A 24,617-nucleotide genomic window follows, 5' to 3' on the forward strand; every position below is an offset into this window, starting at 1 on the left:
CTTTCTTAAACCGTAATGAATGTTTCATCGATATATATGAAAATTTGTGAAATTCTATGTCAATTTATTTTATTAATTTGCAAATTAATAAAAATTAATAGTTTTGTTCTCAAATTAATTTCCTTATAAGTAAAATGATCAAGATAGAAAGAAAGAAAAAATAATCAAATATATTTGTGCGTAATCATTAATCGTTAAAATTAATTTATTATTCCAAAGTAGAAATTTTTCTTGGCAAGAATCAGTCAATAAATGATTATTTCTTTGAATAAGAAAATACATAATCGTACAAAATACTATCTTTTTCTATCTTTTCATTTTCGAGTAAGTTAAACGGCAGTAGACTTTTTGCAGAGAAATCGATCCAGTCAATTTTTTTCTTCAGTATAGATTCATAGAAAACGAAGGTTGGATAGAATTACAAAAAGTGAACGTCAATCTTATTCAACGATAGACCAGAAACGTATCTTCCACGCTTTTCAGAACTGACGATTATTTCCCTTATCGTCATTGGCAATTTTTCAAACGTCCATAGCGTCTCCCACGTAACCCTCGTCAGGGCTTTCCGGATGATTTGGTGGTTGCAGCTCCTCCGCCCTCGCGGCAGCGGCAGCCGCGGCCTCGCGAGCAGTCTTTCCGAGAAGGGATCTCGGCGATAAAGGGGTGGTTTCACCCCTGTAAGCCGCCGGAGGTGACGGTATAAAGGGTACTTCCGGGAAGACTGGTGAAACTGGCGATTGAATGGGTAGCTGTTGCTGAATTGGTTGCTCGACCGGCTGAATCGGTAGAGACGGCGGCTGCATTGTTGATTGCAACAATGGTTGTTGCTGTTGATGCACCGGAAAGGGATAGCCCTCTGCGGTGTACCTGGCATCGGTTCGTGGTAAAACAGGGTCATATCCCGGTGACCTCGCGAGAAATTCTGCCTCGCGCGAATACCTGGCCGCTGGCGCAGCCGCCGAGCCAGGCTCCGTCATTCGTTGCCGAAGCCTAGGCAAAGTGCTAGCGGTGCTGAAAGAGATCTTAGGCAGACCAAAGTTCAGCGGATAGCCGTCCTGATCTAGGTAACTCATCTGCGGTAAAACTGGCGGCGGTCGTAGATCGGGCTGCAGCGGATAGCCCGAGTCGTATTCCAAGATTTGTCGATCGGCACCGACTCGCTGGTGATGCCGTCCGTATAGTTGACCATAACCCACTTCGGTGCTTTCAGGCACCTCATTAATCAAATCTGGCTCGGTCAGGTACTTAGCGACCGGACTTGCCATCGGATACGCGTTCCTAGAGTGTTCCCGATGCTCCAAAGTAGCTGCTCGGTTGATTTCACGTTCGGTATATGACACCATCTGCTGATGCTCTAAGCCGATCAGACTGCCGTTACCTTTTCGACAAGAGCCGCTAGTGGTATCTTTTGTGATCGGCAACACTGATTTGCTTTGAGTCACCAGGGCCTTTGAGTTGCGTTTCCGGTCGCGACGTCGTTTCTTTGCGCAATATATTACACTACCTATCAGACATCCCAATGCCAAGAGAGTGCCTACTAGGGCGCCCGCCGCTATCGCAGCCACGTAGCCGGAACCAGGATTGTCGAAGGGCGGCTCCACGGTGGATTTTTCACGAAAGAGCACGAAGAGAGAGAGGTTCGCCACCGTAGAACCTGCACTGTTCTCCGCAATGCAACTATAAGTACCTTCATCGAACGATTCGACCGAGTAAAGAAACAACGTGCTGCTCATGTTGGTCCCGCCTCGTTGTCGATAAATATATCTGCAATCAATTTGAGAGAATACGATTCGAGACGGGATAGATATAAACAGAGATTCGAATTAAAGATCCAAAATATAAAAGTCACTTACCTTGGAAACGCGGAAATCCCATTGGTTACAGAATCATTCTCATTCTGCAATTCGCATGGTTCTCCGTTAAACAACCAGATGACTTTGGCAGTAGGTATCGCGTGAACATTGCATGTCAGACTAACATTCCCGCCTTCATAAATCTCTAAACGATTTTGAAGATCGATGCGAGGCAGACAAGCCAGTTCGTTGATCTTGAGGCTCTTGATTTGTCTACCGTGCAGTCTCTCCGGAGACTCGCAGACTGGTTCAGATTCCTGCGGAGCTACCGGAGCTGATTCCTTAAGCCAAGCCTGCATTATTCTCAACTTGCAGTTGCATTGCCACGGATTGTTATGAAGAGTCAGTCCCCTGAGATTTCCCCCTAGCGGCAATGTGCGATCAGGCACGTAAACAAGTCGATTGCCGTCCAGACGAAGCCACTCTAGTGACTGAAGACCTTCAAAAGCGCCTTGCTCGATGACTTTTATTTCACATTTGCTAATTTCCAGATAAGTCAGGTGCATCAGACGACGAAACGCATCTTGGCGAATCTCTTTAATCGGATTTCCGCTTAACGTAAGTCTCATTAGACTTGTACAAGATGCGAACGTATCCGTGGGCACCTCTTTGATTTTATTTTCGGACAGATCCAATTCTACCAGGCCGACCAGTCCAACAAACGCCTGAGAGGCAATCTCGACAATGTGAGATCTACCCAAATAGAGCCGTTGGAGGTTAATTAAGCCGAGTACCAAGAAACATTCCGCCGGTAGCTTGACCAACTGATTGTCAGAAAGGTCGAGCACTTGTGTTTCCTCGCGGGCACCCTGCGGTAATCCCTTGAGACTACGATTCGCGCACTCTACCCACTCTTTCCCGCCTTTCCACTTGCATGCACACATACTCGGGCAGCCCTCTGCTGCACCCGCGCCCCAAGATAGCAACAACAGCAACATCGTCCCGAAAAGGGTAGCCCACCGCCACCAAGCTGGTACGATTGAGTACATGATGCTCTTTCATTCGGCGATAAACTCCCTCTCGTTTCCCTTCTTCTTGTACCTCTTCTTCTTCTTCTTCTTACAGCACGATCTTACGTACTCCTTCGTTTCTATCGCATTTTTCGCTAACCCACTAGTCACGCGCACTGACCCTTCACCGTCGTTGAAGGGAGACTGCGGTACTTCGATCGAGCCGATGCGGAGCTGAATCCACCGTCGCCAAGATACATCAGCTTGCAGATAATATCGAAAGGCAAATCTGCAACAATAAGATAAATAAACTAATGAATTACTTAATTTTGAATTATGACGTAATAAACGATTAGACAAAACGCAAAAAGAAATGGAAATAATTTATGAAATGTTCACTGAAATTTATGCAATAAATTCAACAAAAATTAATTCACAAGAGCAATAAATCTCAAACAATCTCATTCTTAATGACTCGCAACGCGTTGTTTCGAAAAATGCGCATTTCTATTCGCGTAAGTTTTTTTTATCAATTCCACTATGACCGATGACAACCGATTACGGAATCTAGTCTCTCGTGGGTTTCCCCGCAAGCGAAAGAACTATTAGACTTCCTAGCTGGATCAGGATTTTCCCTCTGTCTAGAGTCCCACGATAAAACATAGCCATCGTGGAAACTGCCGAATCCCCGGTAAGGTGATCTCCGGGGAGTTCTCGATGTGGCGAGAGCGCAGGTTGAGGGCGGATAATAAATTCCATGAAGAGAGGATGTGTATCCCAGGAGGAGGCGAGGACGTCGTGAGGAGAAACACTCCCGATATCAGGATATCGGAATATCGAGCGAGCTTGCGCGGCGTCGCATGCAAAAACCTTTCGCTTCTTCGTGGCTTTATCCGGGCACAGAGGCCTTTCACCATCGAGGAATGCAAAGGCCTGAAGGATATTGCCGATCTCGGACGTTTCGAATCCAATATCGACTGACCTCCCCGTCGTAACCGCGCGTGCAATTTTTTCCCGCATCTTTAAAATCGCTACTGCAATGTTTCGATAGAAAACGCAAACGATGCGGATATGATCTTGACAAACCATTCGATGATTCATGTAATATCATGTGTATCACAAGCAATTATTTTTATTTATTCTAGTTTTGCTTCAACTGCAATGCTTTTAATTATTTATTATTAAATATCGAATTCTGAATAAAAATATGTACGTTATATAAACTAAATCAATGATCTTGACAAATCATTCGACGATTCATGCAATATCGTGTGTATCACAACCAATTATTTTTATTTATTCTAATTTTACTTTCACTGCAATACTTTTAATTATTTATTATTAAATCGAATTCCGAATAAAAATATATACGTTATATAAATTAAACCAATGATCTTGATAAATCATTCGACGATTCATGTAATATCGTGTTTTACAACCAATTATTTTTATTTATTCTAGTTTTGCTTTAACTGCAATACTATTAATTATTTATTATTAAAAATCGAATTCTGAATAAAACGTAGAAAATATATACGTTATATAAACTAATTATGGGGATACTATATAATAATTTTCTGCAATCTAGAAAATTATCCTACATATTAATCGTAAGTTTATAAATCAATATTACGATTAGATATACATTTTATCGCGTCACGTTCCTTTCAACGTGCTTGCAAATTATCGTCGAGTTTTTTCTCCTTGGTATACCTGATACTGCGTAAACTTCACGTAAATGAGAAATCTGGTGCGGCAAGAATCGCGCAGGAAAAAAACGCGAAAAGGTAGGAAAAAACGACAGCGACACTAGAAGGTTCGTTCGTTCGTTTCTTCCACTTCTTCGCGCTCGCCCTCGGAATCGCGAGCTCGTTTAGTCGGCAACATTTTCATCGAGGATGTGAATTGTCGAGTTTGGGGAAGGAGAGAGGAAGGAGAGAAAGAGAAATGGAAATATCCGAATAGCTCGCTGGTAAACCGCCGGCATTCGCTTTGCGCGCGCGAAGGAGCGCTCTTAAAAAAGCGCCCTTAAAGGAGCGCCTTTAAAGGAGAGTTCTTGTAAAATTGCGTCTCGCGGCCAAGCAGTAAATATCGAATGCGAAACGTTGAAATGCGCTTCTTCTCCCGCCGCTCGAAATGGAAATGAGAACTGAAAAATGAAAAAAAAAAAAGAGAGAAACGGACGAGTCGTAGGACGAAGGGACTTTTCAACAGTTTTTCTTCGCGGATGAAAGAATTTAATATTTGATTCACTCGCTTTCTCAGACATCCTGCGATTCTTCTCCGTTTTACATCAACGATATATGTAAGTAGATGATCCGTTCGTCCCAGAAAATAGTAGGATTAAGTAAGCCCTTTCAAGAGATCCTTAAAAAACGGAGTGAGTGACGTCTTCAATGGTCACGTTAAAATCGTAACGATAATGTCGCGATTAAATTTAGTGGTCGTGCCGATTCGAGCGCTATTTCGTTAATTGTTCCCGCCATTTGGAGAAAGAAATTTCACTCCCGACGGAGGCGAAATGGGAAGAAATACTTCCCGGTAACGGAATGAAAGCGAGGCGAAAGAGGCTGGAAGAGCTAAACGGCGCTGAGAGCATCCATTCGAAATGGCGAATCGTCATTTTAACTGTTATGACTGTTATCAGCAAAGGAATAATACATTTGGGTGGGACAGTCGAAATGTCGTATAAAGTTAAAAAATGCTTGAAATCCCGAGATATTTTGAATTCTCTTCTGTATTATTAATGCGCGCGATCAAGTGGAAACGATTATCGACAGATCATCTTGTTATCCCGCCACTTTTACAATTTTTCCTTAATGGATCAATTCGAAATCTCTCGCAAAAATCCCGGAAAAATTCTACGATGTTGTAACCAAATAACGGTGAAGTGGAAATGTACACTTTGTAATAATTTTGCGTCAATATATGTAGTACATAGTTGCACGATTAGACGTGACGGTGTGCGACTAACGAATGATCGGGCAACTATATCGATTATATATGACGTGGCGTATCTCTCGTTGTCGGGGAACTGTCACATGACGCGTCAAACACATAGGGATAATTTAATTAACATCGATCCCCGCGTTTAATTACCGGGAAACAAGAGGACGGCGCGCGAACAAAGGGACGGGGAGGAAGAGATGAGAAAGAGAAACGTTGCTGAAAGGTTATTCGAATCGGATTCGAACGGGATTGAGGTCCCTCTTTCTACGGTTGGAACGGCATCTTCGTCCTCGACTTACGAGACGCGGCACAAAGCCTCAAGAACGAGAATTTCCGCCAATCTTTTCATCGACCGAGAGAACACGGGCTTCCGATCGGATGGGTTTTGTACATTTCCAGAGACGGCCAATCACTTGTTTACGAGGCGTGTTAGAGCCATTTAGCCGATGATATGATTAATAGAGTAAAGATAACAATGGAAGAAAAGGATAAAAATTAGCAGTTGCCTCGATTGTACTTTTACTTTGTACCGAGTTACAGAGAGCAATTCCAAGTCGCGCTGTTTTCATTTCATAAATACCGGCGAAGAGAGAGAACGTAGTAGGAACTCTTGTAAGACCTAATCTAATAATAAACTTGGCGGTATTGAGTGTTGCGAATATACAACGCGAGCGAATATACAACGACTGAAAGAATTGCGGTGTGTAGTGCGCAATTGTTCCTTAAAGTTCCTCGGGACCCGAGACTCTTCCGACTCCTCGAGCGTGTTCCGAGACTCTACGGCCTCTTATTCCTGCCTCTTCAGACGAAGGTAAAAGCAAGCGGCAGCCTCTGGTATCTTCATTTTCGACTTACAGCGCGACTTACAAAGACTCGAGATCGAGTGGGCGAGTATCGAGAAGCCCCTCTTTGCTGATCTCGCGAACGTGGAAGTTAACTGTTAGGTAAATTCCTCGATACAATTGCTAGATACTTGATCAAAAATATAAGGAAGAATTACGGTAGAATGCACAAAACGCGTGGAGTGCTTCGCGAGTTTTACTTCCATTCTCTTGCGAATGTTTCCTGAAAAGAGAGAGATATTTGCGACACAAAATTTCTGGAAAATTAAAAGTGGAAAATGCTCGAAGACTGTAGAATGCAGTCAGACGCATACAAATAGAATTTTATGTAAAGTATACAGAGTGTGTTTCGTAAAATGTGTTTTATCTACAAACTGTATTTATTATTACGCGAGCAATTTTATTATCTTTCCTTTAAATCGCGGAAATGTCATAAAGGGAAGGACTTTCTTTCGTTGCGAGAAAGCACCAACTAATTCAATTAACTTTGATTCGCAGTTATTCCCTTGGCAAGTCGCAAAGGATCGAAACAGCGAGAAATGGTTCTCTGTCATTCAAATACGATTTAATCGATTCTTCGAGTATATCAAAGTCGAAAGAAATTTCATCCTTAACTTGTATAAATATAACAATAGTCTAGATAGAATAATAATAATCGTATATTTGTATGTGACGTAGAGAAAAAAAGAAAATCACACATTTTCCCTAATTGTATAAATATATTATTTAAGGATGTTTTATATGTACAATCCCAGCAAAAAGTAGCTGAAAATCAATATTGATGAATCCACTTTTGGTGTATTTTGAGTATGAGAAATTGTGTGGAATATTACAATTTGATCTTAGCTACAGAGATGTATTTTTTAATATTTATTGCGTTTTTACTGAAATATTCCGAATTTTATTAATCGAAATGATTAACTTTTGGCAGAGAATTTCGCCTTGTAATAGATACATGACAAACTTGATTGAATTATATTTAATATCTTTTTAACCAGTTAATACTTGTATAATATTATTTGACCAAATATTTCCTCTGTATTTAAACTTTTGCAAATTTTAAATAAATTCTGAATATTATTTCCATGTGTTTTTATCATTTGAATCGACGTGGTTATCTATAATTCATGTTAATTCGGTGCAAATAAAAATCCTTATAATTCGTGAACGCTTTAGTGAATCGATTTAAAAATTGTACTGAAGATTCTAAACATATGTAAGGACATTCTATACAATTTTCATTAAATTCTCAATATTTTGAAAATAGGTACAAAACTTCTTTAATTATTCTTATTATTCAAATTAAATGATGAAAAAAGCAAAAGACCAAAAATTGGGCGTTTTTATTTTTTTTTCTTCTAATCCCCGATGTATGTATAACGTCGATAGGGGATGACATGGGAGATGCTCGCATACCGAAAGCCAATTTTTTTCCTCTTTCTTTTTTGTTAATGTAAGCCGTGCTCCAACGAAGAGTGTAGAATTACCGGGCGTTGCGATCGATCGATCGCAAATCGAACAGCGAATTTGATCCTTACCACCCTTCATTTTGTAACGACCCTTCTCACGGAAGCATCTCCCACGCCTTTGACAAGCATGCTCTCGCGAGTAAACAAATTTTCAGGGTAGAGAATTTCACCGAAATTTCAGACAGCCCTAAGCCTCGTATTGCGACAGGATATCGTAGATAAGAGGTCGTAGTATTTTTTTCCTCGTCGTAAAAACAGATACTTTCTATTACGTCATTAAATAGATTACACTTATCATATATATTATTTTTTGTTTTGCCTATAACAACTTGTTCCATTTTGGCGTATGACGAACGGATTTACGCCCGTATCAAATCAGATTTCGGACTCAATTCGGGGGAACAATCGTATCTTCGATTTTCATTTCCGGTCGAACAGCCCTCCATGGGAATCGACGGTGTCGAAATAACGCGCGGTGATATTTTTTTCAGCTCGCTCCGGCGGAGCACAAAATTACCGAATACCGTAATCGATGCGCCGCGCAAACCCGCTCGACCCTCTTCCTCCGTCTTTTGCCGAGAGAGATCTGGAAAGTAACGATCCCCGGGGCGCCGCGAGGGGCAACGTCTATTTTTCTTCCTTCCGCGAAGCTGGGAAATAAAGGACCGAATGCCTCGTCGACGACAAGTCGCCGATAATGTCCGTAAACGCGAACCGAGCGACGGATACCCGTGTAATAAATCACGTAATATACAGGCTGATCTCTGAGAGTGAAAAAGCTATGTATTTTCTCGAAATCGCAAGCCGTAGAAAATCAACTCGACTAGAACGCGATGATAACATTCGATTGCCAACGATAGTTTATCGTTTATGAAAAGATCATTTATTAAAGATCTTTTAGAGGGAATTTCTCAATTTTGTAAAAATTTAAAAATTTCGGCTTCCTTCGAATCGACTTGGTTTAAATGCAGTTTCAAAATTTGAAGCATTATTATCAAAAAATGTTGAAAATTACAAGTACAGATAACATCTGTAAATGCAAATTGAGCGACAGATATCCGATAATAAATCACGTATTATAATCTCCGAGAGGGAAAAAGCTACATATTTTCTCAAAATCGCAAGTAGTAGAAAATAAATTCGACTAGAACACGATGATAACATTCGGTTACCAACTGACGATAGTTTACAGCTTATTAAGATCTTGGATTTTCTCAATTTTGTACAAATTTAAAAGAACATCGACTTTCTAAAATTTTGTAAAAATTTAAAATTCTTTAATTAGGCTTTATCGAATCGACTTGGTTTAAATGCAGTTTCAAAATTTGAAGCATTACCAAAAAATGTTGAAAATTACAAGTAGAGATAACATCTGTAAATGCAAATTGGGCGACAGATATCCGATAATAAATCACGTATTATAATCTCCGAAAGGGAAAAAGCTATATATTTTCTCAAAATCGCAAGTAGTAGAAAATAAATTCGACTAGAACACGATGATCACATTCGGTTGCCAACTGACGATAGTTTACAGCTTATTAAGATCTTGGATTTTCTCAATTTTGTACAAATTTAAAAGAACATCGATTTTCTCAATTTTGTAAAAATTAAAAATTTTTTAATTAAGCTTTTTTCGAATCGACTTGGTTTAAATGCAGTTTCAAAATTTGAAGCGTTATCTTCAACATCATACACACAAAATGCGCTGAAAATTACAAAATTACAGATAACATCTGTAAATTCGAACCGAGCGACGGATTCCCGTGCAATAAATCACGTAATACAAGCTGATTTCCAAGGGTGAAAAGCCGTGTATTTTCTCGCAATCATAGAAACCGTAGAAAATTAAACTGACTAGAACGGCGATAACATTCGATTGCGAACTCAAGATTTCATCGTTTATAAAAACGGTAGGAGATCGGAGTTTCTCAAAAATTACGGTTAAGAAAATTCTTCTCCCGTTTGGCTTTATTTTAATTGAATTTGAGGGCGATGAGTAAATAAAAGGTTAACCGGAAATAAAATTTATCATCGAAACGACACTAAAGAATGCAAAGTTTGCAGGAATATATATATATATATATATATATATATATATATATATGTATATATATAGCGTGTCTCGCTATTGATATTAGGGATTATCAGACAGGACACAGAATGCTCGAAAATTGAACAAGACCTCAAACTATCGCCAATGTGAATTATCAGTTAATTGTAGCGAAAATGCCGTTCGTTAGCCGCATAGCGTCAGCGATTTGTGTTCGGATGCACCCTACAAATAGGCATTACGTTGCGCCCGTAATTACGCTAATAACTTCGACTAATAGTGATAATAGCGCGGCGCTAATTTTACTGTTATTTACCGGTACTCGAGGCTCACGCGATCGTTGTCGTGAGGCGATATTTCACGTAAATTAAAGTCAAAGTTCAAGTCATTAATCGTCATTGAATTGCTAATAAATATTCCACCTTCTTCGATACGACGAAGAATCGATAAACGCGCGTTGGAGGAAACGTGTTTGTGGATACAAGTAACGGCGAGGAAATTTTTGCGAAGTAAAAGTGAAATAAATTCTTATCGATTTTAATTTTACATTAAAAAAAAAAGTCTCCTCAAATATGAAAAATTTAAACAAAGTGCATTTTCTTTACACAAACGGAGATTTATAAATCTCATACGCAACTCGATTCGGACGAGCGCCTTTTCGCGAATAAGCGAAAAAACTGATTTTATCTCGAAACGTTCATAAATCATCCCTCCACGGTCTCCATCGAGATCAGAATCTGCAGTCGCCTTCTCGTAACCTTATTGAGTGATCTAAAAGCGGACGCGTGACATCCGGCGGCGATCGCTTTTAACGCGACACGCTCCGTCGAGCCATGAAATTACCAAATCATCATCGAACTTGCCCTTCGCCCTCGCGCGACTCCCGGGGGTTCGGAATCGAGCAAGCGGGAGGAGGAGGGAGAAGAGGAAGGTCGACGCATTTCCCCATTATGTGCGTCGTTGGTCTCTCTTTCGCGAGCTGAATCGCCAAACAGCGGCATCGACGCCGATATCTTGACGTCGCGCGACGTTAAGTCGACGGCGGATGTCGCGGAAAATTCGTGCGGACGTAACTGCGCCGCGGAATCCATCCGCCATTATGACGGGGCTTACGAGATTTAATGCGCCCGTTAGCCGACGAAGATGCAATTTAATCTGACCCGTGAGCGGTCGTATTATGAGCGCCGAGCACGGATCACGGAATGATGAAATGTGTCTCTCTCTTTCTTCCTCTCTTTCTTTTTTCTTCCTCTTCTCTTCCTCTAGCTCTTTCTTTCGCTCTCTTTTTATACGGGATATCGATTCGGTAACTATATTCATTTCCCGCGTTCTCGGAAATATATGGGATGCTCCAAAACCATCGAATGTCCTTTTAATGGCTGATTCTCCAGCCAATTTTTTGACTCGATTCTTCCTCAGTGAAAATGTCGGTGGAGGTCATTTTCTCTCAAGTTTTCAATTTTTTCATTGTACATTTTCATAGCTAAATCGCAAAATTTTACTGAAACATAATTCCATCTGAAATTAATTGAAAGAGACAATTTGTTAATTTTTTTATTCTAAAGTTTGATTTAATTTTGCGAAAAATTCTTCTTTTTTAATCGTTTATAATTCAGAAATTATGGACGTCTTGATATTTTTGCTGAGAAGAAAGTCAGACAGAGGATCTACTGTTAAAAGAATATTTGATTTTTGATAGTTTAGAAAAGAAGAGAATGTACGGAAAATCGAATATATTATTCCTTGTAATTTAAAATAATTGACGGAAGAAACAATACAATACGGATACTATAAAATTGTGTTAGTATAATTAACTCATTTTCCCATGTTCAGAATATGAAATATATAGGATATCTCAATCAAAACTACTAGATTTTTGCTGAAAAAAAAGTTGGACAAAGAATATACTGTTAAAATATTTGATGATTTTAAAAAAAAACCTAACGTAGGAAAATCGAGTATATTGTTTCTTGTATTCGTTTTTCGGAAATTTAGATTGTTGCCGAGAAAGTAATTGACGGAGGAAACAATACAACACGGATACTATGAAATTGTGTTAGTGTAATTAACTCATTTAACTTTCCCGTTCTTAGAAATACAGGATATTTCAAAACTACCCCAGATGCCCTTTTACAGAAGATTCTCCTGTTTAATTTAAAGTTTTAGCTTTTCCTGGCAAATATCGAAAGAAGATCATCATTTTTTACACATTTTTTTCATCTAAGATGATGAAAAAATTTGTTATAAAAAATATATAATATATATTATATATCTTTTTATAACTTTGTTCCAAATTAAAATTCTATTATAAACTTTAAAAATTAACTGAAAAATATAGTCTATTAAGTTTTTAATCCTACAAAGATTGGTTCGCAGAAACCTTCTTTTTCTCTTTCAATCGCTGTAATTCAAAAATTACAGATCATTCGACATATTTACTGTGAAGGAAATTGGACGCAGAATTTGCCATCAAAAGGATATAAGTGATTAAGAAAAAGAAAACCCTGAGTATAAGAAACTCAAATATCGTTTCTTATAAAACTCAAAACTCCCTTCTTGGGAAGGCAAGAGTTTCGACGGAAGAAACAATACGATACGGATGCTATAAAATTATTTTAGCGTAATTAACTCATTTAATTATCCCGATCGTTTCAGCAACGGATAACGAAGCTAAATATTCTCCTCACCGTGCAACCGGAGAAACTTTCTTCGGGAATTCGCCTTTTTACGAAACCTTTGTTCCTAAAACAGCGTCATAATTGTCTGTGGGCGAAATTTCGGACGGCGACTTCGTTATTCCCGGTCGGGGGGACTTGGTCTCTTTCATGGGCGCGCACGGCTTGTTACTTCCCCTTAATGAGAAATGTTAACGTCGCAAAGACTTTTTAAATTAGCGCCGTAATTAAACTGACGTGCGCATATTTTTTTTTGCCCCCGAATATGAGCTCTCGTCGGCTGCAAAATTCACTAGTCGGTACAGTACGTCCGTGCACATTTATGCGTCCTGCCAACGAAAACGACGTTTCCTGACATTCCGAGTTTCATTTTCGGTTTTACATCCTTTTTGTTACACGTGGCGAGAGTTTTCATTGTTCTCCTCGTCGTCGATACGTACACGCTAGTTGTACAACTTGGAGTGTTGTGCTTTCGTGAATAATTCAAGCCCGATTTCAAAAGGATGCGCGCTGAATCGCGATCGAAAAGTTAATAAGCTCTCTAAATAAAGCCAAAGGAGGGATCCAACGGCCGTTAAACCTCGCGCAGCCCTTTGAATGCGAATGTCGGATGCTGTCGGCGCTTTTTCCGCCGTTGTCGCCGCCATTCTACGATCGGGAGACATCCCTCTACCGCCGGATCCGACGTCTCCCGCGGGAACGACAAGCGACAATAAGCGACTCGGGGACGGCAAACTGGCGAGCAACACGGACGGGCGTCTGTCTCGCGGCCGGTTGTATTCCAACGAGATTACGAGGCCGCGATGCAAATATGGCGGGGCATGCGACGTGTGAAATATGCAGCCGGATGCAAACGGCTTCACCGCCAAGTCCGAGCGGAATCATCCCTCTCTCTCTCCCCCTCTCTCTCCCTCTCAGCCCTTCATCTCGGAACGCTATTCGAGGTGGCGTAGCGTAATTCCGCCCGCGGCATCATCGTCCCCTAATTTATTCACCGAGATCGTCCGACTCGCGTAACTTTCTGAAAATGGTCTCGCGCGATAACTCGATTCGGATCGTCCAAATGCACGGATCTCCGTCTCTCTCTTCGTTTCCCTCTTGTTGCAGGATTCCCGAAATCCGGCCGGTATTACTCTCGCAATACGGGGATCTCGACTAAGGGCGATAAAACCGCTAAACAAACGTCAGACAGCGATGGCCGATGTAACGAATATCGTGCGGTATGACTAAAATATTTCACCAAGGGCCGAAACAACCGCGGAGGAAAAGGGGAATGTTCGGAAAGGCCAATACGTTTGCCGCGAGTGTGCGGGAGGAAGGGGCGATATGTCTCGTCGAAAAGGGCGGTGGAAAGAGAGCGGGATGGAGGAGGAGAAGAGGGGGAATACGAGAACATATCGCACGCCGTTTGTTGTGCGCCACGTCGCGTCGTGCCGGCGGTGTAAACGATGGGACGAAAGGGGTGTACGGGGAATTGTAGGGGTTGGAAAACTCAAAGCGGAGGCGCCGCGATGCCGTTCCGGCCAGCCGACGCCCCGTTGCTTTGCGCAAAAAAAAGGAGAGACGGAACGAAAAAAAAAAAAAAAAGAGAGAAGAGAACAGAGTCGGAAATCGCGTCGCAGAGCGAGAATCTGCGTACATTCGGTGGAACGCGTGTTTCGCGTGGGCGAGATCGCGTTTCGCGATTTTAATGCGTCGACAAAGAGACGGGGATTCGCACGAGACGTTTAAACGCACGACTTATAAGCGACGCGTATTCATATATATTATCAATTGATACGTCTGAGAGTTTCCGGAATGTCTAATTAGTCTTTGAGCGCTCCAAGAACTCGGTCTTGCTACAATTAATAATGTAGTTTTAATAAATTAATTTCGTAGCTTACATGAAAGACTATTCCGCTGCGAGCGTTGTCTCGCGCGGACTTTGTCAATTTTCATATTGATTTAAATGAGGAAGTACAAGACGAGCCAAACTTCCCCGCAAGCTTAACGACTTTTCACTGTCTAAGCTCTTGGTGAAACATAGTCGGTTAAATAACTATCATCGTCTTTGAAATAATTTCCCGCGCACGATATATTACACAGAAGAGACACGTCTTGTACGTTAAATACTATCTTCATTAATGACGACGTGGATAAGGTAGATGGAATACAAAATGATATTATCGTATTCCTTATTAAAAAGTAATTCCTCTTCCTTTGACAAAATTCCCAAAATATATCATTCGAAATGTCTTGTTTTTTAATAGATGAGTTTATCTGCTGTTCTTTGATTTTTCATGTAAACGATTTCTTGTATAAGAATATTTTAGTAATTTAAATATAACGTTTAACACGTGCATTTGTATAATAAAACGCTTGAAGAAATTTCAATTAACATAAAATAATAACGAAGTGCTTTCTGACTCTGATGATGTAAACAAAAGTAGACGTTATTTACGTAGTTTTGAGCTTCTTCTCATATTATTCCGTGTTCAACCACCATGGATTATTCATGAGAAGAATAATTCAATGAACTCATGGGTTTAGAGAAGCAGTGAATATCGACGTGCTCCGGTATTGTACGCAAAATCTTCACCTTCGGAGAGAGAGATGACATCTGAATTATCTGAAAGTTTCCTGGTGTCTCGCATTCGCGAAGAACACGCAACTATTGTTGGGAAGAATTCGAAATTTTCTCAGTTCCAATATATGTATATATATATATATATATATATATATATATATATATATTTTTCGCCTCTGTACAGGATGTTAGATCTCATATAAATCTCATACTGTCCGTTATTATTTCTCGTTCAGAAATAGACTCTTTTTTCTTTATTTTCCGGAAATGCATTGCTTTCGAGATTTTTAATACGCTAATATTCTGTGGCATTTCTCATTACAATTATTCTGTTATAATTAAATATCAATATATAACTCAATCAAATATTTATATTTTCTTTATAATAAAAACTTGAAAAGATTTTATTTAATATAAATGTATAAAATAAATATATATAAATTTATAAATATATAAATTTTATGATAAAATGTATATCGTATTTACGTTAAATAAAAACTGTTTAATATTTGCTTTATTATAAGTACTAAATTTATAACAGAACAACAGTAATTTTTTTACAAGAAATCAAAACGTGGCAAACAAACAGTTAACATTAAGAAAAACGAAATCTTGAAGGAATGGACATTTCTGGAAATTCCGCCAAAGAAAAAGAGATGCTTATTTTTTGACCAAAAATATCGTGCATTATAAAATCTGTACTTTATCTACATGAAACACTTCGTATACGTAATGCGGCGAGAATGACGGAAAAAAAAACATACATATAAACCGACAAAAACAAATTGCGGTTTTCAAGATTCGAGAAGCGTCAGGCGGAGCGCAAAAACAAAATACCCGCATTTACATAAAAGCTCATTCACCCTGCATAGCAGAAGTCTATTCTCGGAAGCTCTCGGCAAGAGCTATTGATTTCTTGGCAAACAACACGAAGAAAAGCTGTGCGGCTAGCCGAACGCAACACATCGCCTACGTTAATGGCAGCCCGAGCGCTACTTTCGACTAATCGATTCCGTGGAAGAATAGACGTCTCGTGTGAATGAAGGGCCAAACGGTCCGCCGGTTTCGACTGATTACTCGAGTCTCTAATTCGAGCGAACGGAGCATCCAAAATCGGTGGCGTCTAAAGCCGAGAAGAGAAACTCTCTTGCCTTCCGTTCATTCAATTCGACCGAACTTTCCGCGTGAAGAGATCAGCCCGCGAGAACTTTGGGGCTCTTCGCGATGTGCTTTCCCGAGGATCCAACGACGATTCGTCGACTGTTCCTCGAGAGCCTCCGGTTGTCGCATATGTTGACATTGAAAAATGAGTTTGAGGGATGCACGAGGAAATATACACGTTTATGGAGCCCCCATAAAACTTATACGTATATATACGGGACACACGCGGAGCAATATTTTAGATATGCATTTTGCACGACGAACGCTTACGAAACTACCCTGACGTTCGCAGGGACGAAATTACACGGAATAATCGCACCGTTTCATTAATCATGATGGCACGAAAAATCGCGAGGCAAATGTGGAGGAAAAAATTTGCCCGAAAACTAACCATAACGCGTTTTAAGAGCGTCTCGTATAACGTCATGCTAACGTAATCTTGCTTTACGCACCGCAATAGAGAGAACGCCTCGATAAAAAAGGAGATGACTAGAGAACTTTGCTGCTCTGATGAACTTGCGGCGAGACGATCCGTCGTTTCGTTCATCACGAGAGACATTGTTTTTCTTCTCTTCCCCCTTTGTCACAATGTTTGCTGTTTACGGCGCAGTAAAGCGACTCGTGCATCCCCTTCGATACGGCTCGAAGGAAACATCGACGACGCATAGCTGCATCACTAGGTGCAAATAGACGATATCGTCGTCGAGGTTTTATAGCGCGATCCTCCCCTCGTCCACTTCCGGTACAAAAAGTCGCGCGATGCGTAACGATAGCGCACGTACGTATATGCACGTGTGTGTCGATCGATATCCGTTTGCTCGATCGTACGCGAAGCGAAAATATTGCATGTTTTTACGCGTCCAAGATGGGAAGATTCTCGTTTGCGTTTACGAGTTTGATATCGGGCTATTCTTGCGAGGAAATTTCAGTCATGAATTTTTTTTCCCAGACCCTTTCAAATCGAAAGATAAACCTCGTGCCGTAAAATGATCGAAAACGCGATCTGCGAAGAGAAACGTCCGGTGGACATCGGTGTTATTAGTAAGCAGATGACATCCGTGGAGTTTACAAGTGTTTGTCTAGAGATAATAATCCTTAATCCCCATGCTCGCATTTACAACTTGAATCTACACATCTGTGTATCTAACGACATATCCAAAGTAGATTCTAAAATAATAATAAATTTGAGGATTTAATGTAGCATAATAAATCGGAAAATTAAAAATATTTTTTTATATTGTGTAAAAATTTTATTTAAACGAATTTCATTAAATAAATAGTGTTTCTGATTCAAAAATATATATTTTTAATAGTGAAATTAAGATGAAAAATTACAGAAAAATTGGAGAAAATATTCAAACAGAATGGCATCTTAATGAGTGCCTTCTCTAATAGTAGCCAATATTCAGCATTGGTAATTGTTTAGAATATGCGCTTCCTTATCTTTGCAATTGTCAATTCATGATGACTTTTTCGAATTTTTATTTTTTCTTTGAATTATGACAAACAAAATTTTCGAATAAATTCAATTTTTATTTAGATGTATTTAATTAATAAAAAATAAATTTCTTAAAAAACCAACTTTAAACTGAACCTCCCAATTTAAACTGAAATTTTCAAATATGAAGATAAATAATGCCTAATTTTTATTTAATCGATAATTTATGAAGGCTAAATTTTAGCCATCATATGCACAATTATTTAAAACATCCTTATCATTCTTCTATTTCAATATCTTTGTAATTTTTCATTCTTAAAAATATATTTTCTTTAACAGAAAATATTATTCATTTATTCGTTTAAATTTTTCGATATCGTAATATCAAAAAATGTTCTTACTTTCGACTTCTTTATAAATTTTGAAAATTTCTTATAAATTAAAAATCAAATTTCTTATAAATTAAAGAGAGAGTTTCACGTAAATTCAAATGTATCTGTCACAATTATCTGAACAATATCCGGTATATCTAAGAAGCTATACAAGCCATAATAGAGCTCTCGCGTCCTCGAATAATAAGCTTCGCAAGATAAGTCTGTTTCGTTTAACAACGGTGGCATAAATAAGTCACGTTCCGAAATGGCACGATGCTCCTTTTGAACGACGAGAATACACTTACGGCGGTGAATTTGTAATTTCGCGCGTCGTGCCGTGACCCGGACCACCATCCTGAGATTCAGGAGATGAGCCTTTCCTAGTCACAGTAATAGCAAAGTAGTCTCGTACATCTGCCATGAAATGAGAATTCTGGGCTCTGTATACGATCGTGTTAACCGCGAAGTTCCTGGCGAAATTCTTATCATTGCGTTTCTACACGCGTGCGCGAATTTATTATACATGTAACTTTTTCCTCACGTTATACTAGAGCGCATATATATACAAGCGCGCCAATATTTATATTTCAAGAGGATCAGAAAAGTTCCATCGAAACTATCGTTAGACTAGAATATTGAATGTCGGGGAGTAAAGAGACAGTGTAAAGTTTTAGTTCGGTTAAGCTGCGATATGCATGGCAACATAGATCAGGGCAAGTTTCGCCATGTTTATCACGCGCCCGGGAGACATCTCGCTGATCGCGTGTCAAACGCAGCTGGATGTAAACAAACCAAGTTTGATATCCAGGGCGCCTATTTGGCGCTGAATGCGGTTGTACGTACGTGTTAGTCGCGCGAGCGTAAACACGGGAAGGGTTCTCCGACGACCCGACTTAACGTTAAGTGTCAGGTGCGAATACGGGGCCAAGTGTCAAACTTGGTCTGACGTCTACTTACTGCCTAACTCGCTCGAATAACGTTATAACGAAATTTGCCAAGTTGTTAACGGGGACGAACGAGGCCTACGTGTTAGTCGCCCGACCTGGCGTATAGCTGAAGTCTGTTTCAAGCCGATTATTAGACCGTATGAAGCGCTAGTTCCAAGAGCGAGAGCTGCGAGCTTACGGTTTTACTATCCGCGCGTAAAGTTCACCCCCCCCCTCCCCATTCGCGGATCATAGATTCCATAATTCTTAGTTACGCGTGGCTATTCGAGATTCACATTGATCCCAACTCCCGTAAATTCCAACTTCCATAGATCTTACAGATTCTACAGATCTCTCAAACTTTGCGAAACTTCGAATCTTGGTTTCAGAGATCGTCTAGCTTCCGAAGAAGATCCTATACACGCGGTAACTCTAAGCTTTCCGCATCGATCATACAAAATTCCTGGATCCTAAAACCCACAAATGCTAACTTTCGTCATTTTCAATAAAATTTCGAAGCCAAGGGTGTCTCTGCTCCTCTGGTTCTTTCTCCCGCTTTTATTTGTTTTTTTTATTCCGGCAATTTTTGGGTCGGTGGACTTCTGTCTTTTCTTCGCGAAACCTGGCGCGATTATACGACACCGCTAGTTCGGCAAGAGTTTTAAAGTCAAGTGCCTTTTTTGCATGCTGTGCGTGTCGTGTTAAACGGTCAAAGTACTTACGGTATAAAGTCGCGATATAATTTCGCTTCTCTAGTAATTGTCGCGCGCTCCCTCAAAGCCGTCACGCAAAGTTGCTAAGGATTTCCATCACGAGCGGCCGTTTAATGCGCGAGCAAACTCGAAGAAATAATTAGCCATGTCGGATCTGAGTGTTTCTTCTTGAAAGTCGGTGGAATTCCGTCGCTAACAAAGCGCAACGAAACGAAAGGGAGTAAAACATTATAAAGGACGCCATAGAATTAATTGCTGCGGAAATTTCAGCCTTAAAGAAACTTCCAGACACCATCAATCTAGAAATTATCGATGGAGGAGAATGACATTTTTTTCCCACAAGACAAAGCGATCCTCGCCGTCCCGAATCGATTCTCGTTCTCGTTCCCGTTCCCAATCTGTTGAAAAATCGCGCGGCAATGAAACTTATTTGATCCATTCAGAAATTCAAATATTTCCATCACAATCGCGAGAAATATTTAAAGGAGAAAAGTACACAGAACAAATATTATGGTAAAAATATAATTTTTATAATTGTGAAATATATATTGACATATCAGAAAAATGTTTTTCTCATACGGTATTTTTATTCAATAAACATTATGGGTGCGTGTTATATTTTACAAAGCAGCATTGTGCATTCGAATATTTTAATAAAGAAATATATAATCGTTAACAAACAATAAAACATATGCGTAAGTTACAATTTTTTGAATAATAAATATCATATGTCATTATATATTCCAGCTTTACAATAAATATATATTGCAAGAGGGAATGTATTTTTTATGTAATTGTACTGTAAAATTTTCTCTGTGTATACATCTCGTTAAAAAAAATGGTTGAAACCAAATAAAAAGAGCATTCTCCTTTATGGTTATATGAAAAGAAAAAATAAATTATATATGCTAATTATGCTACAAAAGATTTCGGCTTCAATTTTCATCGTACTTGACATGTTGATTTCTCGTCACGTACGAATTGTTTCAGAATCGTGTAGGTCAGTGCATGAAGGGTCAAAGCCTGACATACTTTTCAGACAAATTAAATAATTAATCTCTTTGTTAATGACATTTGTAAGAATGCCTTTGTGTGCCAATTATACGTGCGCCTTTGCTAAAGTAAATAAAAACCTATGCGTGATTTTCAATTAATTCGCTACAAATCCGAGGACTCCCAGAAGTTTGTCCTCACATTTTCGGGTTGTCTAATTAAACGAAGATTCACAAAGCGAAATTAATTCATCAAAAGGTACTTCACGTATATCGTGTTAAATAATTTCGCATTCTACTTCGCGAACGACCACTTTGATCGTACGAGCTGACCCGGAAAGAAAGAAATTTAATTTTCCATATAGAAACCGCTATGAAAATGTTTGACACTTGTTTTTTGCATTGTATGAACGAATAATAATATAAATATACGGATAATAAATCTATGTGTGAATTTTCACGCTAAAAGAATATTTTGAAATACTTAGAACGACTTAAGACTCTGTTGCAAGCAGTTAATCCGCTCGAGTCTATTGCCAAAAGGAGAATGTGCCAAGGACCTCATGGGGCTCATCCCTGTCCGCAGGATACACAAGCGCGGCAAGTTTCTAACACGCTCTACCTCTGTCCGCGTTTTGAAGCAAACTTTCTCACCTGTGTAAGTAGACACCTACAGCAAAGACCGCTTTAATATCTTAATGGAGCGAGCGACTGGCGGAGCGAATGAATAAATTTAAGTATATTTTCGAGGGAAGATCGACGAAACTCTCTCTCGGCGAATAACCGAAGTGGATGAAAGGGGAACAGCAAGGATGCACGAGGAGAGAAAGGGAGAGAAAAGAGGAAAGAAGATATTCCCACGATTGTATGGAATAGCGATTCTGATAGAATTCACAAAATCGTCGAGATTTGTGGAACCTATCGAACGCGAGAGAAAAATTCTGTTAAGATTCGAATGAATTCAAATTCCGTTAAGATTCGGATGAATTCAAATTGGAATATACATTGGAACGAAGGGAGGCGAAGAATATTGGAGTAAATACACGTTTGAGAAGGGAGTTAATTAGATGACGATGTGCTGTTTACGGTTCCTTCAGTTATAAACAGAAATTTAATTGGAGACTCAATAATATCGTTGGTACTCACGAACCGTTGCGCGATTTGTGAACGAAATGCTCCACGAAAACGGACCCAATGGACGCAAAGACAGCGGGATAATCCGGTCGACCCGGCGAACTTTGGTGTCGAATCGTTTTGCATATTAAACGAACGTAATCGGCTATCCTAACGGAAACAGATGAGGCACGTTTCCCGCATTAGCTAAACGTAGTCACGAGCTGACGACGATTAAGAGAGGATGGAATGAGAGAGGAGGGGAGGGAAAGGAGAGAGGAAAAGGGGACGGGAACAAATGTCTCCCCCTACCCTTTTAATTCGATTCCTTCACCCTCTGACACTTTGGCTCGGCATCTTCTCGCAAAGTTTCTTGTATTTGTTCGTCACGACGACATCGGCAACCGATTCCAAGAGTTTCCCATGTTCACCTAAACTTTGGACGCGACTTCCGACAATTGCTGATGGCACAGCTCGCCATGCCATCGACGGACAATAGCGATCGCCGGATACGATCGTTGTCGGTTCGCCGAGGACAAGGGAGATACCTAAACTAGTGGCGTTATCGCGACATGGAGTGTTCGACGTGCACGGAAATGACATTTCGTCGACAGATACATGATGATAATAATCGTTGCGTGGAAAGAGTGGAAAGGGGAGGTGGTTAAAATAATATGGAAATTAAAATATATTGCGTTAAGTTAAAAAGATGTATTTTCATAAAAAATATGTATTATATTTTCATTAAAAAATATGAATATTCACTGGATGTATTCGAAGAGTATCTTACTTCAAGAGAAATTATTTCATGTTTCTTTTTCTTTTTTATATGACCGTGTAATACTGACATTGACATCGAAACGAGTGCAACGCGATTAAAAAATTAACGATTCATTTAATTTTCTTTTCTCTCTCTCTCTCTCTCTCTCTCTCTCTCTCTCTCTCTCTCTCTCTCTCTCTCTCTACACTCTACACTCTAAGGGAAAAATTATTTTAAATCAAATAAATTTTTTTTTTTTTTTTTTTTTTTTTTTTTTTTTTTTTTTTTTTTTTTTGAAACTTTTGCTTCGAATGGAAGGAATTATTTATTTCATTTAAGCAAAGGCTTTTTTAAATTTTATTTAAATATGCATATTATATTGACATATTATTTTTTATTTATACATTTTTTATATTTAAATATTATTTTCATAAAATATATACTCTATAATTTATTAAATTAAATATATTGTTTTTTAAAACAAAATTTTTTCAAGCAAAACATGCATTTTAATAAAGTATTTTGTAAAATTAAAATATAAAAATAGTTGGTTAAAAATTATATTTTTTTAAGCATATAAAATTTTTAATATATGTAAATAAATATTTAAGCAAATGGACGTTTTGAATTCAAATAAATATGTGATTAGCACCCACCGAATAAATAGCTTTCTCGAATCAAATAAAATTTTTTTATTTCAAGAGTAGTTTTTCTCTCAGTGTATTTATATCTATTAATCTCTCTCTTTGCCTTCAAACTTAGTTCCCTTGTCAGGGATCCATCTCATCTCCACGTTGAAACTTCCGAACTGCGAACTCCGGTGTATTTGTTAACGCCGAAACAAAACGAACGGATCGATCTCTCGCCGCGAGAAAACGAAAACAGGAGTGCGACGATAAAGTTTGATAAGCAGGCGCGTCTCTCGATTTTCCGAAGAGAAATCGAAACCATCAACGTAATTAAACGGAAATCGAATCGTGCAAACGAGCAATTTTTTCACTCGTCGTTGATTACCGTTATTCCGTGCACTGAGCTCATGATGAGCGCAATCGGGTTTAATTGGCTTTCAAATTACATTTATTTTCTCACGGTGTGTATTTAATAATAAATATAGTATGGGCGCGCAATAAATGCTGATCCCCGCTCGATCGAGCGTGTATCGTGTGCGAAAATAGAATAAAAGTTGCATCGATCTCTCTCAATTCTAACAGGAATACCGATGCAATCGTTGACGTTGGTGAGCGCGCACGTTTTGACTTATTAAAATTACTTTAATAAATAAAGGAATTTTAATAAAGGAGAGATCGAGATGCTTATCGAGCGAGGAAAGCGCAATATCCAAGGCAGCGCAAGTACATGCACAATTGAGATGGCAAACGTAGCAGCCATTGCGAATTTCTCAAAGATGCAGTTCGCATCGTCGATTCTCCGGTACAAATTCGTTGTACGGACGGGAAAGGGAAAATCACGTCGTCGAATATTTACCGAAACGTCGAGCGCAAACGTGAGAAAACAGTAACGATAAGAATAAGAAATTCCGTGAATGTAATAACAATAGGTATATAAGAGTAGGAATCATTTTGCGCGATATATATATGGGTGCCCTAGAATCGCATTAATGTGTGTGTTCGAAAGGTATATAAATGTCGTTATAATTTCGGAGTAATTTTCCGGAGTAATCAACCCTCCAGGATCATCGCGGCGCAGTTTCTCTCGCTTCGCTGCACTTTTTCGCGATATTTTTGAACGCTTTAATCCCATTTCCCCTCCCAATCCCATCTAGCTG

General features: G+C 39.3%; 1 protein-coding gene across 3 annotated transcripts in view; it reads right to left on the minus strand.

Moving 5' to 3' along the window:
• Positions 1–264: 264 nt before the first annotated feature.
• Positions 265–24,617, minus strand: part of LOC105255027 (leucine-rich repeat-containing protein 24) — a 123,177-nt gene continuing 98,824 nt past the window's right edge. For all 3 annotated transcript variants that reach the window (XM_025408090.1, XM_025408088.1, XM_025408089.1), the window contains exons 3-4: positions 1,854–3,092; positions 265–1,764 (exon numbers count right to left, since the gene is read on the minus strand). In XM_025408090.1, the coding sequence (XP_025263875.1) occupies positions 522–1,764; positions 1,854–2,842 (2,232 nt within the window). In that variant the 5' untranslated portion in view covers positions 2,843–3,092 and the 3' untranslated portion in view covers positions 265–521. The remainder of the gene's footprint in view (positions 1,765–1,853; positions 3,093–24,617) is intronic.

Source organism: Camponotus floridanus, unplaced genomic scaffold, assembly GCF_003227725.1.
Source record: "Camponotus floridanus strain SB8 unplaced genomic scaffold, Cflo_v7.5 scaffold2, whole genome shotgun sequence".
Classification (NCBI taxonomy): domain Eukaryota; kingdom Metazoa; phylum Arthropoda; class Insecta; order Hymenoptera; family Formicidae; genus Camponotus; species Camponotus floridanus.